Source organism: Condylostylus longicornis, unplaced genomic scaffold, assembly GCF_029603195.1.
Source record: "Condylostylus longicornis isolate FDR11 unplaced genomic scaffold, ASM2960319v2 ptg000076l, whole genome shotgun sequence".
In the NCBI taxonomy this organism is placed as follows: domain Eukaryota; kingdom Metazoa; phylum Arthropoda; class Insecta; order Diptera; family Dolichopodidae; genus Condylostylus; species Condylostylus longicornis.
The window spans coordinates 2,162,697-2,180,758 of record NW_026578044.1 but is presented as its reverse complement, the minus strand read 5'-3'; the positions used below and the strand labels follow the sequence as shown (position 1 = coordinate 2,180,758).

The 18,062-nt window shown below is 24.5% G+C and overlaps 1 protein-coding gene across 1 annotated transcript in view; it reads left to right on the top strand.

Annotated features, from left to right (window-relative positions):
- LOC129612717 (uncharacterized) overlaps positions 1-18,062 on the top strand; it is an 87,545-nt gene extending 69,483 nt beyond the window's left edge. Inside the window, exons 16-18 of the mRNA XM_055526473.1 lie at positions 7,141-7,266; positions 9,322-9,906; positions 17,718-18,062. Of these exons, the coding sequence (XP_055382448.1) occupies positions 7,141-7,266; positions 9,322-9,906; positions 17,718-17,825 (819 nt within the window). The 3' untranslated portion in view covers positions 17,826-18,062. The remainder of the gene's footprint in view (positions 1-7,140; positions 7,267-9,321; positions 9,907-17,717) is intronic.

Sequence of the window (18,062 nt, the reverse complement as noted above, 5' to 3'; positions counted from 1 at the left end):
TCAAGGGAGCGTTTTACCTAAGAACTTCAAATTCTAAATATCGATGGTCACAAAACGAATGCTCTTCTGATGCTTTTCAATTCATAACCAAGTCAGAAATAAGTTGCCAGACAAAGGTTACATCTATAACCGATTTTTCAGCCCCTAATACACAGTTTGAGGTTATTATTTAAGATAAATTCAAAAAGTAACTTACCTCTCGTATTGGTATCTGAGCTGTTTCACATCACGTGACGCACATTGGTAACGCTCACAGTGATGTGACCTTCACGCTGGCTACCCTCTAGTTGATTGTTGGAATTCCCTGTTTGGATCATCTCTAAGATCAAATGCTTAGCTGGGATCCAAAACGAATTCGTGATATGCTTGGGATAGTCCTTTGCAACGACTGCGTGTCTTACGCTGAGCCAGATCTGATCTAATCTCACTATGGCTTTCGTGTATAGGCCAAAGGACCTATTATCCAAACAAGTCACAAGTTTGACGCATCTTTGGTGCTAACCTTAGTCTTTGTGTAAGGCATTCGGACCTTCATGATTTCCTTCATGATTTGGAGAAAGTTTGCCACGAGCCGATTTTCCACCTTCCGCCAACTGTCTTGCTAAAACCCTGTCATTATCTTTTGCCTGGTGTAAAACTACAAAGATTAAATGGTTTTTCAAGATTTCACTGGGCTGCTTCGTAACCCTTGAGGGTTTGTTCGGTGGCCTGAATTTTTTCGCTTCCCGAGGTGGTTCCTCTGTAGAGGGTTGTCGTTTAGTAGCCACCCCTTTCTTGCTCATAATCTTGTCCACTATATCCATTGGAGCTCTGTGTTTGGTCTAGGTTTGGTCTACGTGACTGTATCCGATCCGGTCGCTAAGCTGTGCATAACTAGCTTAACCAAATTCTTTTTCAGCTATTTCTCCTCATCCTGATCCTGAAAAATTTTTCAGAAATTAAACCAATTTGTTTAATATTTCATTAATATAAAATAAAAATTTCAAGACCATTTAGACTCTATCTTTCTACTATGACTCAGCTATCTTTCGAATACTATTTTGATACTTCAAACAATTTTTAATACATTAATTTAATTTGTTGAAACTGGTTGCTTCTAAAGTACTTAATTTTTGATTGTGTATTACCTTTTTTTACATTAAATATAACACAGGCATTAATATTTATACTAGTACACATAGTGTGCATGTGTTTTAAATAAATAATGAAAACTGAAAGAAATTTCTTTTTCAATTTTGCTGTAATCCTTTTTGGCTTTTTTTCTCTTAAATGAACTTTCTTTAAAAGATAAGTATAACGATCAAAATTGAGAAAAGGACGATCAACTTAGAGAATAAGAAAAAATTAATAAGAGACAAAACAAAAACCAATTGTGTCAAAAATTATCCCTATTTACCTTTCTTTAATTATTTCTTAAATGAGTTTTATTATAATTATTATTTAATTTAATTAATTTTTTTTTGTCTTTTTATATTCGTCCTCTCATTCCTGCCTTCATTAACTGTGTATTAACATTTATACGAGAATTTTAATTATTTGTCTGTTTGTTTGTTGTTGTGTTTCTTTCTCTCTATATTAATTTTTATTTTTACCAAAGTTAATTTTTTTATTACTTATATTACCTTTCTTTTTCTTTTTATATTATTTTACTGTTTTGCTCTTGGTTGTTACCATCTTTGTTTGGGTTCATTTTTATTATTAAAATTATTGTTATTTTTTTCTTATTTTTGTATTTTATTATTAATTTTTTTTCCTTTAATTTTGTACAGACATTGAGAACATTTTCATCGTCATAACGAAAATATAAAATAACACAAATAAAAAACAATCGCATACGATATAAATACATACATATATTTATATTTGTTGTATTTCAAAATGGAATAAGTACCGTTAACCTTTAATTTAATAAGAAAAAATGAAAAATGAAAATATTAAAAATTAATAAATTTTTTAAATCGAAACACAACGAAAACCAAAAATTTAATAAATATGCACCTATGTTTGTATTATAAAGCATAAAAATTATATTATACATATGTAAAAACATACATACAAGCATGTAGATATTTACGATATAATAACGGTAAACCACTTTTAATATATACGAGTACATAAGTACATATATACAAATATTGTTTTTTCTTTCAAAGTGCGATTAAAAAGTTAAGCTGCAGTAATAATACTAAAAAAAAAAAACAGTAAAATAAACAAAAATTGAAACAAAAAAAGGATGTATAGGTAACAAAACTTTAAACGTACCCCCAGTCTGCAAACAAAATATTGTGTACTTAAAATTATAATAACATAAATGTGTGTGTATCCTACCTATAATTATCATCAAACGGAGTGTTCAACAGTTTTCAACATAAAGTTAATACAAAAAAAATAAAGAACGTGTATATTGAAATTACCGGAAAGTTAAAACCAACAAAAAAAAAAATAACTACCAATAGAAAACACCGTTAAAAAATTAAACACAAAAGTAAATAATAATAAAAATAAAGCAAGAAAAAACAAAATTATCCGCTATTTATTTAAATAAAGAAAAAAATTAACCCGCCACAATAAGCGGACCAAAAAAGTGTAAAAAATTTATTTTTTTTTTTTTGTTATTATTACTTTTTAAACTATGGGTACGATTTAGTATATGTCACAATTAAATTGTGACAACTCAAAAAATAAAAATTTTCTGATTTTGGTGCGAGAAAAGCTATTTTTCCACATGATCTTGTAAACCACATGATCTTGGAAGTGAAATAAATATCTGCGACATGAATGGCTTAAATTCGCCTACTAAGGCGACAGTCGTGTCTTTATTTTACGTTTCTGAATATTTGGTTTATTTCGTTTGTGTTACGATTGTTACAAATGAGGAATTAGTTTCTCTTTGTATAATATCCAATTTTTCTTTGTAAGCTATGTTTAATTATACACAGATGTTTTAATTTAAGGTTTTTACTCGGTTTAAGTTTTGAAGGTCTGAGGTATTTGCAAATTGTGAGTTTTTATAAGCACTCTATGCCCTTGTACATGTCCTCAAGCTTAGAATAAAAATAACATGCTCCTATATGTTGCAGCTATTTAAAAAACTTTCTGTTGCAATTATCACTAACTACAAATAAAACAAAAAATTGAAATTTAATTGTTGAAAAAATATTTCAAAAATATAATTTAATAATTAAAGTTTTATAAAATTTAGTAAACAATAATATACTATACAGTACAAAAATTCTACACCTACAATGCGCTTTTAATGTACCCATATGAATTAAATAATTTATACAAAATAAATAGGGAGGTATAGAGGAATAAAGGATGTAATTTCATTTTCATTTTAACAAAATTATTAAAATATACGAGGTATTCACCGAAATGCAAAATTTTATTACTTTATTAAGCAAATAAAATTGTATTACTGAATAAGTTAAGTTGACGTAAAAAACTGCGTTTTGGTGCACGTCGACTATTCGACTATAATGTCGACCACTGGAGACTGCTTATGTTTACACTTAAAGCTGGAAAATTTTCAAAAAATGAAGGTTACCTTGTCCGATTTTTATCATATTATAAAACAGTACATTTTTTTAGTTGTCAGTAAACACTAGGTACACACATAACATTAGTTAAACACAAACACATGTAACAAATTATCTTAGAGTTTTTAGAGCATTTTAACAGGTCTAATTATTAAATTTGTTGAACAATTCACAGAAAATTATATTTGCAAACATAACCCCTGTAGAAACCTAAAGTAACATTAAAGTAACATTTTCAATTTAAGTTTGTTTATTCAAATTCAACTTTCCTTGCAACAAAAAAAGTAAAAAAAATAAAAAAAATTTAAAAAATTTATGAAAAGTAAACGATATAAAAAAAAATTAAATTTGATACACTGTACAGGATGATTACTACTACAACACCATCATTAAAAACGCCATTTTTATTTTAAAAATTCTATATAATAATTCAACTATAACAAAAGAAACAACAGATTATTATTACAATAAAATTATGTACACATCACCGTTACATTATAATATACCACCAATATTACCATTACTATCATTTACATCGATGCCACTACTATCAACATTATCAACAGCAGGATTATTATTACGAGTACAAACGCTATCACCATTAATATTAAGAAGAACGACAACGAAAACATTAACAAAATATAGGACAAAAACTTCAATAGCCCATAAAAAATATCCAAGAGTTAAAAATATTTTTAATTGCGGTACTTTAACCCATACTGAACTGGCTGCTATTTATAATATTGTATTATATTACAATGGTGACGGCAGTAATGTAGATCGTTACTTCAGTAACATTTATACTTCCACTCATACTCCTATGGGATTCTATGAAAACAATAATGAAAATATAAATGTAGAGGATCAGAATACAATTTGTACTTTGGAGGGAGAAAAAAATGATGACAGCATTTATATTAACAATGAACAACAGCAGCAATACGAAGTCGATAACTGTAGTAGTCTACCTATAATATAACACGGTATGAGAAATGAAAATGATTGAAATTAAAAAAAAGAAAAGAAATTTTTTTATTTAACTGAGAAAAACATAAAAAGCAAAAATATTTTTTTTTATTATTCACTTTGGTTTTTATTGTTACTTTTTTGTTTCTTTTTCTTACTTTAAACACAGATCTGAATAGTATAGTGTGACCATCTTACGTATTCTCCCGTAGTAGTAAATTTCTCTTTTAAGCTAAATTAAAAAAATTTTTCTAGAAAAATTTCAAGTGTTCAGAATTTTCAAACACCAAAAAAAAACAGTTTCAATAATTTCAAAGAAATTGTTTTAAATATCATTTATGAAATTGGTGCGAGAACTACAAACAGCAGAATCGAGTATTAAGAATAAAACATTACACATAAATGATAAAACATACAATCGCAGACCGGGGTAACCCCCTACACCCAAACCCACACCTGATCACCGATTCCCTTTGCGTATCACCCGCTTGAATCCGACTCAAGTAGAGGGTCGTTCTGACTCCTCATCCATCGATCGGGAATTTTATACCTGCATTCGAAGTTGTACGGTGATAGACAGGAATAAAATTTCTACTACTATGATTTTAAATAAAGTGGTCATACTATTAAAGCGGTCTTTTACTCTTTAATTATTTTTTTTTATATAGTACTTTATTTTTATTAATTTCCTTTTTAAATTGTTTTGTGTTACCTTTGCCTCTCTTGTTTACTCAAATTATTTAATAATTTTTCATATTTTTTACCATTCAATGTGTATACTTTTGTATACCTTTCTTTATTTAATTTTTAACCTTTTTTTCTCTCTCTCATTTTCTGTTTTCTACAATATTTTTGTTGGTTTAATAAAAACAATATAACTTTCCTCCATTTTTTTTTTTGAATATTTTTGGAATTTTTGGTTTTTTTTTTTTTGGATATAATAATAATAAAGGAATATTTTTTCACTTTATTTAATATTTTATTATAATTTTTTTTAAGGTATAAGAATTATAATTATTATAATGTATTGTGGTCAGTCAAATGAACTGAGCAACAAGTTGGTCTACAAAAAAATAAAACAGAATATCAAAATTACATAGCCATATCCTTACATGTATATATACACACTAAAACACAAAAACAAACATTCTTTATTCATTAAAATGTCTATTTAAATAGGTGTACGTATAATACCTATAAGGGTACGTATGTATATCAATATAAATGAACTGTTATACGAGAAATAATATTTTTAACCGTTATACTATAATTTTAAATATTTATAACTGCAAAATATATAAAATTAACCTTTATAATGGAAAAAATCATTAAAAAAAAATATTTATTTAATTAGTGGAGACTTAAATTAAATGTTATTGTGAAAAATTGTATATAATACACATTATATAAAAATTATACTATATTTAAGACTGTTAAATGCATAAAAAGTGAAAAAATACACAAAAAAAAATTAATATTTAATTTGTATAAATCAAATATTTTTTATTTAATACAAAGGAAAGTGAACTATAAGTAACGTGTATTACATAATGATATTTTGCAAGAAAATTATTAAGGACCTTTAAATGTGTAAATGTAGGTATGATATGTAATTAAATATATATTGTATAAACATAATATTAATAAAATTTCAATTAATAAACCAATTTTTTTTTCAAGAAATTAAAAGACTTTGTAAACATTATAATAGACATTTATTATAAAATGTTACTGTGAAAAATTAATAAAGATCAAATATAATAATTTTGAGAATTTTACAAATTCGGTCGATAATATATTAAAATTTTTAATTAAAATATTTTGAAAGAGAAATAAAAATTATGAGAATCGTGTTATTATAGTTAGTGTTTACAAAATTTTCAAAGTTCATGGAAAATATAAATTTACGTAATATATGCTTGCTTGATGTTAATTAATTTGAAATTTAACTGAAATATTAAGATGCTCCAAAGGGTTGTGTCACGGAATAATGTAACGAAAAAACCGAATAACATTTCTTCATGTCATAATGTATGAGATTATTGACAAGTTTAAAATTTTAGAGTAATGGGACATCTTGCGGCTAAAAAAAAATATAATTTATTTTTGGATTTTCACATTAAAGTTTTTCGTTTTGCATATCTTTTAAACTTTTATTTATTTAAAACAATATACATATGTAGAAATTTTTGAATTCTAAAAGCATTTATCTATCTAAAATACTCTAAAATACTATAAAATACTATTCATAATGTATGTGTTCTCCCTTACACCAATTCGAGCAGATCGCGATTGGATAAGCATCTAATAAACCAACATAGATTTCCAGTATGATTAAATAAAAAATATAAGAAATATCGTGGAAGAAACCCAAATATCAATTATTATTATTTTTGTATTATGAAACAAAAAATTTTAAATATTTTAAAAATAAAATTCATAATTTAAAACATAGTTGTAAATCATAAAAATTTTATTAATAAAATTTTTGCACAAGATCTACAAAAATTCTTTATTCTTTATTCTTCTTCTCTATTTTTTTCTGATTTCAATAAAATTTTAAAATGCTTACATTATCACAATGAATTGGATTGAATTTTTTTTGAAACACAATTATTTGCAAAATATAAATTAGACTGAATTAAATTATGCTGAATTAGCTGCCCCACAACCAAATCAAAGAATTCCATATTGTAGTGCTACATTAGGACGTCCAAGGCAATCAGATATTAAAAGAGCAGAGCCAAATATTTATTCACAGGTAATATAAATAATTATATAGAAAAATTTTATATACATATGTACATATATACATAGATATTTCCATGAAATTTCATAATTAATAATATATAATTTATGTAGATGTGGTATGTGTGGTGTTTTCATAAAAGTTCACTTCCAAATGTTATGACATTAAAATTTGTATTCTAAAATAAATGAGCATAACAAAGTATTGTACATGTACATAAGAGTGTTAAAACAACATTATTATTTTGTTTATGTCATTAAAATGTCACAAAACATATTATTATGCTCCATATTATGCTTACATATTGTACTCCAAAATATTATGAATGTAACTTGACATTGTATTTGAAGTACCTAATTAATTAATTAAATCTAGTTAAACTAAAAGTTCAATGAAATTTATTTTATGCAATTATAATTGAAAAAGAAAAATACATACATACCAGTTTGTTGCATACAACTCACTGATAACTTAAGTTCTTTTCTTGTAAAATTTTCTTCTTAATGAATTTTAAGCACTTTAATTTTCCTTCCCTGTTTCCACATACTATATCTCGGTCACCATCCTCTCATATATGTAATTGTCTCTTCAATTCAATGTCTTTTACATTTTTAAATATATAAAGTTGCTTAATTCAAATCATAATTTCATATATTTTCCAACCTCTGTTGAGAAGCCCTGTTAAATTAAATGTTATTTAATATTTTATAGGGTTAATCTTACAATTAATAAGGATATATAAATTTTAAGTTATAAGCGCTATTGCATTAAAATAAAACGAATGAACATATGAGGAAAAATCTATATATTAAAAACAAAACAAAAAAATATGAAAATCCTTTCTTTAAAGTCCTGCTTATTTTTAATCTTTAATATAAAATCAAAATATGTACAATATTTGGTATGAAATATGAAAAAACCAAAACAAAATACAGAAGTGAAAAAGTAATGACGGTTAAAGCACACATATAACGAAGAGAGAAAAAAGGAAAACGCGTATAAACCAAAATAACAAAAAAAGGATTTGGATTTTTTTTTATCGTAAATTAAAAACCATTTTAACAGTTTTATTGTTTTATTTATCCGACCAAATACGCCTTAAAATCTCCTATCGGAATCCTTTTTTTTGTATTACTTTTTATCTTTTCTTTTTTGCTCTTATTTTGTAATTTATTTATTTTTTTCTTTCTTTTTTTCGCTTTCAAAAAATTTATTTTAATCGGTCCCAGTTGGTACATCCTTGGAAGGATTTCACAAATCTTATGCCAATTTTCTGTATATTTTTATTTATGGAAGGCCACACATATTTTATGAAATGCAAAAAAGAGAAAAAACACCACTTACTTACACAAAAAGAAAAAAAAAACTGATTCTGAAAACTAAAGAAAAAAAAATCAAAAAATTCCTTTTATATTTTATTTTTTTTCTTTTTTTGAGAAATAAATTTTTGCATTAAAGTCAAAAAAGTTTAAAGAAACACGAAAATAACAAAAGAAATAAACCAAGCTAAAAAGACGAAGTGGATAAGTAAAAGTGTTTACTTTTAAAATCAAAAGCTTTAACTACCGACACAAATATAATAAAATAAAATTAACCAAATTCCACGCTTTATTCTTATAATGTTAACGCTTACAACTCTACACCTGATATGTTTTGAATAAGTGTAATAGAATTATGAATTCAGAGCATGGCGTAATTCAGATCACTCTAATTCAGAATATAGTGAGCTGAAATGCATGTAATGAATCTATTCTTCTAAATATTTTTCGCAAACAAATATAATTTGACTGATTTACATGCCTAAACATAAACTTCAAAAAAATAAAACAATTTAATTTAATCATTAATTATAATATTATATTTATTTACCCAATACTCAAAAAATCATGTTCTTCAACCTATTTTAAAACAATATATTCACCAATAAACACTGTTAATAAATAAGATATAATTGATTATTAAATAAAATACAAAATTTATATATGTAAGTAAAAAAATCCAATTATTCGCACACACAAATAATATTTATTTTTATTACAACACCAAAAAAAAAAAAAAACAAACTAGATTGACTTGGCACATCATCCAATGTATTCAACAAGTACAATGTATGGTACAAATGCAACATTAACTGGTGTTACAATGTCACATCCATCACAATTGGCAACATCATTTCCACCTCCGCCACCAATTTTTGCTACGTCACATAAACCGGCCACAATATCAAATTCAACAACACAATCATCTAGTATAGGATCATCTAATACCAGTGGTGGTAGCAGTGGTGTAGGTGGTGGTGGTAGTGATGGCAGTAGTAATATTAGTAGTGGTGGTATATTAACATCAACAAATTTAAATGGAATTAGTAATAATAACCCGATTGTTGGTGGAGGTAGTATAGTTGGTAGTGTTGGTATTAATAGTAATAATATCAACGGTAGTAATAATATTGGTGGTGGTGGTAGTACAATAGCAATTGGTTTAGTCTCATCATCGGCTGTAGTTAGTTTACCACCATCATTAAGTGGTACAGTACATCATCATCATCCACCCGTTGTAGTAGTACCAAATATTGGTGGTATTACAACAGCTGGTACAATACAACAGCAACAACAACAGCAAGGTACTACTGCAGTTCATTTTACTGATGCGGTATGAATAAATCATAATATATTTTATATATACATATTTTTTATATATATAAATTATTGATTTTTATGAGCGTTCTTGCATGTTTTTGTAACAAATCTACACACATAGGTGTGTATTTTATCAATAAATAAATAAAATCCTTCAAAAAGTTTTCTGTTTTTTTTTTAATTTTTGTGTTGTTGTTTATTTCTTTTTTTCTCAATTTTAATATTTATAAAACAAAAAAAAAAATTTCATTTTTTTAAACTACCGTCCTAGAAAATCGTTTTTATTAGCTTTTGACTTTGTAAATTTATTTTGTTGATTTGATTTTTGTATTTATTTTAATTTTATTGTTTTTTTTCTCTCTATTTTTTGTCCTAAAAACAATTTGACGGTTAACTTTCACAATTTTTAGAATATCAAAAGAAAAGAGAAAACAGTGGGCTTTTATTTACATTACATTGACCTAAAAATGCCCGGATTTTATAAAAATTTAGACTATTCTGAAAAATTCGAAACAAAGAGAAAGAAAAAAACACTGCAATAATTTTTCCAGATCAATGAAGGTTATTTTATATTTTTTGCTCTGTTCGGAAATTGTAAACTTAAAATTCTACTCTCATATGCAATTTATACAAAAAAAAAAAATATTTATATATTTTAATTGTCCCAGTTTTGAGATTTTTCATTTTTTTTTGCTAAAATGAAAAAAAGTCGTAATTAAAATAATTTTCCACAATTCTATAATTATCCTGTTCAGAATATTTTAGTAACAAAAAAAAATTATTTAAACTATACCTTTATAAAAAAAAAAAATTTAAAACAATTTAGAATAAACTCCTTGGGGACTTATTACGTTACTTATTTAGAGTGAAATCTACATTTGACATACTTAAAAAAAACTAATGCAAATACAATTTGAATGCTGGACATTACAACATGTAAGACTCGTATTGACAGTTTAACAAATTAATTGATTTAGTAAAAAGCAATGATTTTTGGACTCCAAAAAAGAAACATAAGCTCCAAAAAAGATACGGAATCGAAAACTCTTCAGTTAACAGTATCGTGTCACCATCTCGCGAAACCAGGGTTTGAAATGATTGTGGGTTTGAGTATAGGTTAATAAGGGCAATATCTCGCGCTCGAGGCATAAACATTCAATCATATTTCCCTTGTCGTTCCATTTGGCATGATAAAATCGATAAGTACTTTATGTGCATGTGTGCATTTTTTAATAACATTGATAAAAACCAATAATTAATCTACTTCCAAAAAATTTAAATATAACTGAACCGTACATAAAAATATCATATATGTATCTGATCGTTCCCTAATGATATTTTCTCATAATTCTTAACATACTATAGAGAGTTGAAATAAAATTCCTTTTTTGGCGGCATTAAATCTAAAATTATCTAAAGCTTCAATAAAATAGTCTTAGTACTCACTTTAGCAAATTTGTAGTACTAACTGGAACATCACTGGAACATCAATATCTAACTGAATTATTACTCGCTCTGATGAAAACGAAAATTTTTATTCGCCGCTGTTACATAATTTGTTATTTACTGGTTCACTAAAGTTGCTTAGCTAAAAAAAAAAAAAAAAAAAAACCAATTGTTAAGAAATTTTTACATTTTTTTTATACAACAAAAAATATTTGAATGAAATAATAATTATTATATGATTGTAAAAAAATATATTTAATAGTTTTAAAACAAATTACAATTTTAAATTAGGTGCAACCACTGCATTAAGTTTATTTTCTTACAAAGTGTATCTGTAAATGAAGGAGTTTATTCCCGTGTAACTTTAAATTTTCTGTCACTATAACCAGTTAATACCCAGTCATATATATTTGATTTTTCCCCCCTTGATAATCCTTGTTGCACCACATTTCATTTCTTAAGTTACGGATATTTTTTTTTTAATTTACAAGAAAAAAAATAGAAAGAATTTTCAATATTCTAGTTTTTCGCTTCCATTTTGTTAAGCATTACTAAAAAAATATTTTTTTAAAGTTATTATCGTAAAATATAAAGCTCAAACAACAAGTAGCGTTTCGTCCATTTGCTGTTGTACACAAAATGATTACATTCTGATCATCAACAAATTTACTGTGTGTGTATTATTATAATCTTATAGAAAATTTAATATCCCTGCTTTTGACAAAATAATTTTTTCTCTAAAACATCTTTTAACAAGAATGAATTTTATAACAAACCGATTGAAAGCACAACAACAAAAACAAAATAATAAAGAATAAAAAATAAAGGAATCAAGATAAAAACATTTATTTTTGCTTTTTTTTTTGTTCTTGCAACGATTCACTACACTTATACACATATTTTTCTTCTTTTCATTCAAGATTCCATTGGAAATTTTCATAATATTCTGAAGGAATTGCTCGAAAAACAATTATTTGAAATGGAATTTAACAAAACAAAAACAAGGAAAAATCGAAAAAAAAAAATTTAAAATCTTTTTAAAGAAAATTGTAGATAATTGAAAAAATGTCTCATTTTTTATTTTTCTGTTTTTACTCTTATCCTTTTTCCTTTAAAATATACCATTTTTTTTGACAAGAAATTGAATTAATTAGAAAACAAAATTAAAGAAAATAATTAAGGAAGAAAGCGATCTTTTTTTGTTGCTCCTTGTTTTTTTTTTGTTGCTTTTCCTTTATTTTATTAATCTATAATCCTTATAAGAAAATACCATTTTAAAGTACAGCACATGTCCAATTGGATTCGTTATAAGAAAAAACATTTAAAACAGAAAAAATTTCAAGAACACCCTAAAATCAATTAATTTTTAAAATATCCTTTTTATCAGGGTCCTTTTTATTTTATAATTCGAATCTTAATTATTTTGGATAAAAATTCTTTCTACTAAAATTTTTGTAAAGGATGAAGAAAATTGCTTAAACTATTGGTAGCATTAAACTTTTTTCGATTTGTTTTTTTTTTATTGCTTTCTTTGAGTTTAAAAGATTTTAAATTGAATTTAAATTAAATGCATGTACTATCTATATAATTTTATGGAATAGCTAAAAAATGTCTAAAATTTTGGTATAGCTTACAAATTGTGCACCCATATTTTGTAATATGCGGGATACAAGAAAATTTTCTTTATATATGAATGTACTATTGAACTTTTAAGTGAAAAATTTCTGTCTGGAAATTATCTTATGAGACGAATAAGGTTTTAGATAAATACATTTTAAAATACAAATATGTACTTATACTTTTTAAATAGACTGTATGTGATTAAATAATGTTGATCGATTTCTAATAATGTTTCTAAAGTAAATACCACATTGATCTTTTCAATCTTTAACATTTATAATTCATATACTTAATTGCTAGTTTATTTCTTGGGTTGTAAACGAACAATCTAGAACTTAATTACACACGTTTTATGACTAATAAGTTTGTAAATAAAATTGAAATTCTTATAACAATGTAAAATTGATGCTATTTAATTAAATTGAGAACTACATTTGAAGAATATCTCGACAATTAGTTTTCGATACTCGTGAATGACTTGCTAAATTTCATTAATGGAGTCTAAACTCTTTTTAAATTTACACTACCTAGATCTTTTTTAATTCCAAATTTCTTATTGTACGAGTATATACGAATAAAAGCTTCAAATACCTAGTGGAACGAATACAAAAAAAACTTTCTAATTGATATCCTTGCAATATGCTATCTTCCATTCCAGTTTATTTTTTACAATTATTTTAACGACAAAAATTTTTAAAATCTAATAAATGCTGTCATTTATTCTTTCGAGATTATAGGGGGCAAAAAAATTCATGTCTGAATTCAACTTATTTTATTTTTCTTTTTCATAATTTCTTCGTTTCGCTCTAACTTTCGTTATATAGATTATAATTTGTTTAACAGGATTTCCGTAAAGGATAATGACTATGTAAATTTATTAAATTTCTTGTTTTTCAACTGCTTTTTATTCTGCTTTCTAACAATCACTTACATTTTTTATTTTTTTCAAATCTTTTTTCGAATTTTAAATTTCTATATTGTATTCAGTATTCATTATTATTTGTCTGTGCATAAAATGGTATTTTATGATTGTGTACAGATTTTTCATTCTTAAAAATAATTTCAATTATTAGTTTCTAAGGGATTTTAATGTGTACGATTTTCTTTACATGCTTTGTTGTTTTATGTAACACGTTTGTATCACATTTACAGGAAAATTTTTTGTAAAATAATTGTAAATTGCAGTTTTTAGATCCTTGATTTTTATTGTAAATTTGGTCCTTGCCCATTCATACAGGAGAACATTTGACTTCCCTTTAAGTAGCTAACTGATTGTCGCTAATTTTAAGTGGATTTGATTCTTTCAGCAGCTAACTGAGATTTCAATCAAAGTTAAACTTCCTAATCATATCACCCCTCCCGAATTCCCGAAGGAATTTTCTTAAGAGGTTCTCGGCTTTTTGTTCTGTTGCAAGTCTGCTCATTTTGAAATTGCTAAAAAAAAAAAAATAAACAGAAATAACATAAGTATATATGGTTGTAGAATTCGTTTACAAAATCAAAGTTCTATTTCACTGAGAATTTCAAGTGAAAAAAAAAAATAAAAAACACCCTTAACATGTATACATGTTACATAGGTATGCACTACAAACCAAGCTATAACACAAATTTACATAGGTATGCGTCTTTAATGCAATATTTTTGTGTGTTCATATAGATAGTTATTTTTGTTATTTGACTGGTTTTTTATAGGTCGATGCAAGATATTTAAAAAGGAAAACTAGGAAAAAAAACATTGAAAAGCAATTCAAATGGATTGTTTCTGTATTGCACAAAAAAAAATAAGATTTAATTTTAAATTTTTATTTTTTCGTTTTCTTTCTTTCACTGGTTATATATTTCGAACTGTATTGTTTAAAACAACGATAGTATTCGAGTCTTTAATGTTGATAAATAAATTTTTTTTCTCTATATTTGTTTATCTTTTCGTTTAAATCCTTCTTTTTTTACTTATATTTAGTTTTCTATTTTAGATATCATTGAATATAATTTTTTTTCTATTTCAAATGCAATGGAATATAATCAAGTGAATATATTTTAACAAAGTACCTATGTATAAAGAATACAAAATAATTATGCACCTATATATATATTATAAAGAGTAGTTATATAATAATACACACACCGAAATATTATGTTAATAAATATTTATACTTGTTTATAATATATCCTTTATGATTTTCTATTATATATAGCATCCTTATTTCTGATATTCACTCTCCTTAATGCAATTTTCTATATAAAAATTTTCTAGATTTTATTCTATGAAATATTCATAAATAATAATAAAATTGATTTTAGAGAAAATAAATCGGTATTTTGAATATGTTTGAAGTATAAATCTAGGATTTCAAACTATTCAAAATTTAAAGAATTTTTTAGTAATTTTCCGAATAAAATAAGTTGTGCTACTTTAATTGGACAAAAGAATTTTAAATATTTTTTAAATTACAAGCTACATTACAATGTAGCTGTTATTTTAATAAAATTGCCTTCCTGCATTTTATAAATCTTATAGAACTATTGTTTTAAAAGCTTTCACTTTAAATTCAACTTTTAAAATTGCTAATTTGGAATTACCATAGGAACAAATTTCTACAATAACAATATGTTTCTCCTAAAAATTTAGATGGACAACGAGCATATATCACATCGTACATTTTATGAATTCTATGCTTTACGTTTTACTAACAAACCTACTGAAATGCAATGAAATTGGAGTTGCTAAAGTGTTGAGTAGCAAAAAATATTATTTAAACATTGAGCATATTGATTGATAAATCAACAAAATATATTATGAATTTCAATATTCAGTAACAAATACAAAAAATATTTACCACAATAACAAAAATATTTAGTTCTTCCTCAAATGAAAATCCTTTACCATAACCCTTATTTTTTAATATTAAAATAATATTTTGTTCAATATTATATAGTAAATATTTTTCACTTAATATAAATCCTTTTTAACGAATGAATGAATAATAAGGATATAGATTTTTAAATATATAAGTATAATAAATACATTCATATATATACATATGTATATAAATATAAATTTTATTACGTTAACTGAAATCCTTAATACTTAACAATAATAATGCAGTGATGCATTTATTCTTTATGTATAGAAGAACCTTGCTTGTAAATTCCAATACGTATTATTTCTATTGTTAAAATTTAACATTTTTATAGAAGAATTTTAAAGTATTGGGAATATAAACATGTACATAGGTATGTTAGCTTAACATTATAATTTATAATAAAATCTGTATATTAAAAATGTTTGTATACAAAATACCCTCAATTATATTTAATAGTATACAATATCATTAGTAAAATGCTGTTAAAGAATATATAAAGCGTAAGGATAATAATAGTAAATATTATATTATTATAATATAATTTATAATAGAAAAGCAAAATAATAGAAAATATTCATATCCAAGTATGATATTATACATTTTTTTTCAAGGGATACATAGAGAAAACAAGGTACCTAGAACAAGTACATAATATAACTAAGAAAAAATTTGCAAATTATGAGGTAGAAATTATTTTCAATACAAAAACTAGTAAATTGAAAATAAATAAAACCCTAAACAAGTTCTAAAACAATTATATAATATCTAAATATAAAAGTAAAATACATAGTATGTAATGAGAATATTATACTTAATATAGTCATTGCATTTCAACGGATTTTTAATATGTATGTTTTATTTGTTATTTAAACTGATTACAATTGTTATCCTTATTTTCAGTTCGTATTTTCGTTTGACCCAAAAATTTGTATTGTAGTGCTCTGATAAAAATTTATTTACTTAAGTCTAAATGGCATACACCAAGTGTGTAAATCCTTAAATAATTTCTTATTCCACATAGTTTGCATATAGAGCATAATTTTCTGATTGGATTACTGCAATACGGAGTAAAATAATAAATTCATTTTGCGACGATTGCTAATTATTGTTTTTTATAATAATCAACAACTGCAAAGACAAATTACAATAGATTATTACGCTTATTAACATTAATTTTTTATAGAAATAGCTATGATTTGTAAAATTTTAATTAGCATCTAATCGACAAGAGTTTCACACAAATTAGGTTAGGTTATACGAGCATTTAAATAATAATCTCTTTTATATTATTTTTTCCGCTCTTTCTTTTGGTATTCTACCATATTATTTTAATTTTACAAAGTATTGTTTTCCTCCTAATTCATTTTCCTTTGATTTTTCAAATACTATAGAAAAATACTAAAAAATAATAAGAAATATATAATAAATATTTTATAGCTTTAATGTGCACTACCATTATGCAGAAATAAAATTTTTTTATTATGCATAAAAACACAATCAAAGAAATAAAGTAAGAAATTTAAATAAATTGCCAGCATCTATTAGAAGAAATAAGACTCAATAACCTTGTAAATTTTTTATTATTTTTGTAGAATTGCAATGAAAATTTTTTTATTAAATGAAATAATAAATTAATTCTTGCACGATGCATTTTACACATATATTTGTTAATAGCTTTTCCAATCCGAAATGTAAAAGAAAGTAGAAATGAAACTACTTTCAAAATTCTCTGAGTTTCTTTTTAAGGATTTTTAACTTTGAGAGCTTGAATGTTCTTACTTTTATTTTAATTTACTAAATTTATTAGAAAAAATTTAAACTTTTTTATTAGAAAAAAATTAAAAACTAAAAAATAACTCAAAAATTCCTTTCTTTCTTTATTTTCTCAAATTAGAACTCTAATACAGGCCTCCTTAAAACAGTTCCCGAAGAAACTAGTCAAATAAATGGTGATGATACAATAAAATCAAAAACAGATAGAAATCATGCAACAAGATTCTGACGCTAAAATATTAGAATTAAATAAATTCTAAATTTTTTTTTTAATTAAAATAATAAAAAAGTATAAAAAAAATTATTATATAAAAATAATGTAAAATTAATTCTTATATTTTTTAAATTGAAAAATAATTCATATAAAAGAAAATTAAAAATTATAATGGAATTAAAAACAAAACAAATTAAATAAAGGAGGAAAATTAAAAAATTATGAAAATTAGAATTTGTAAAAAAAATTAAA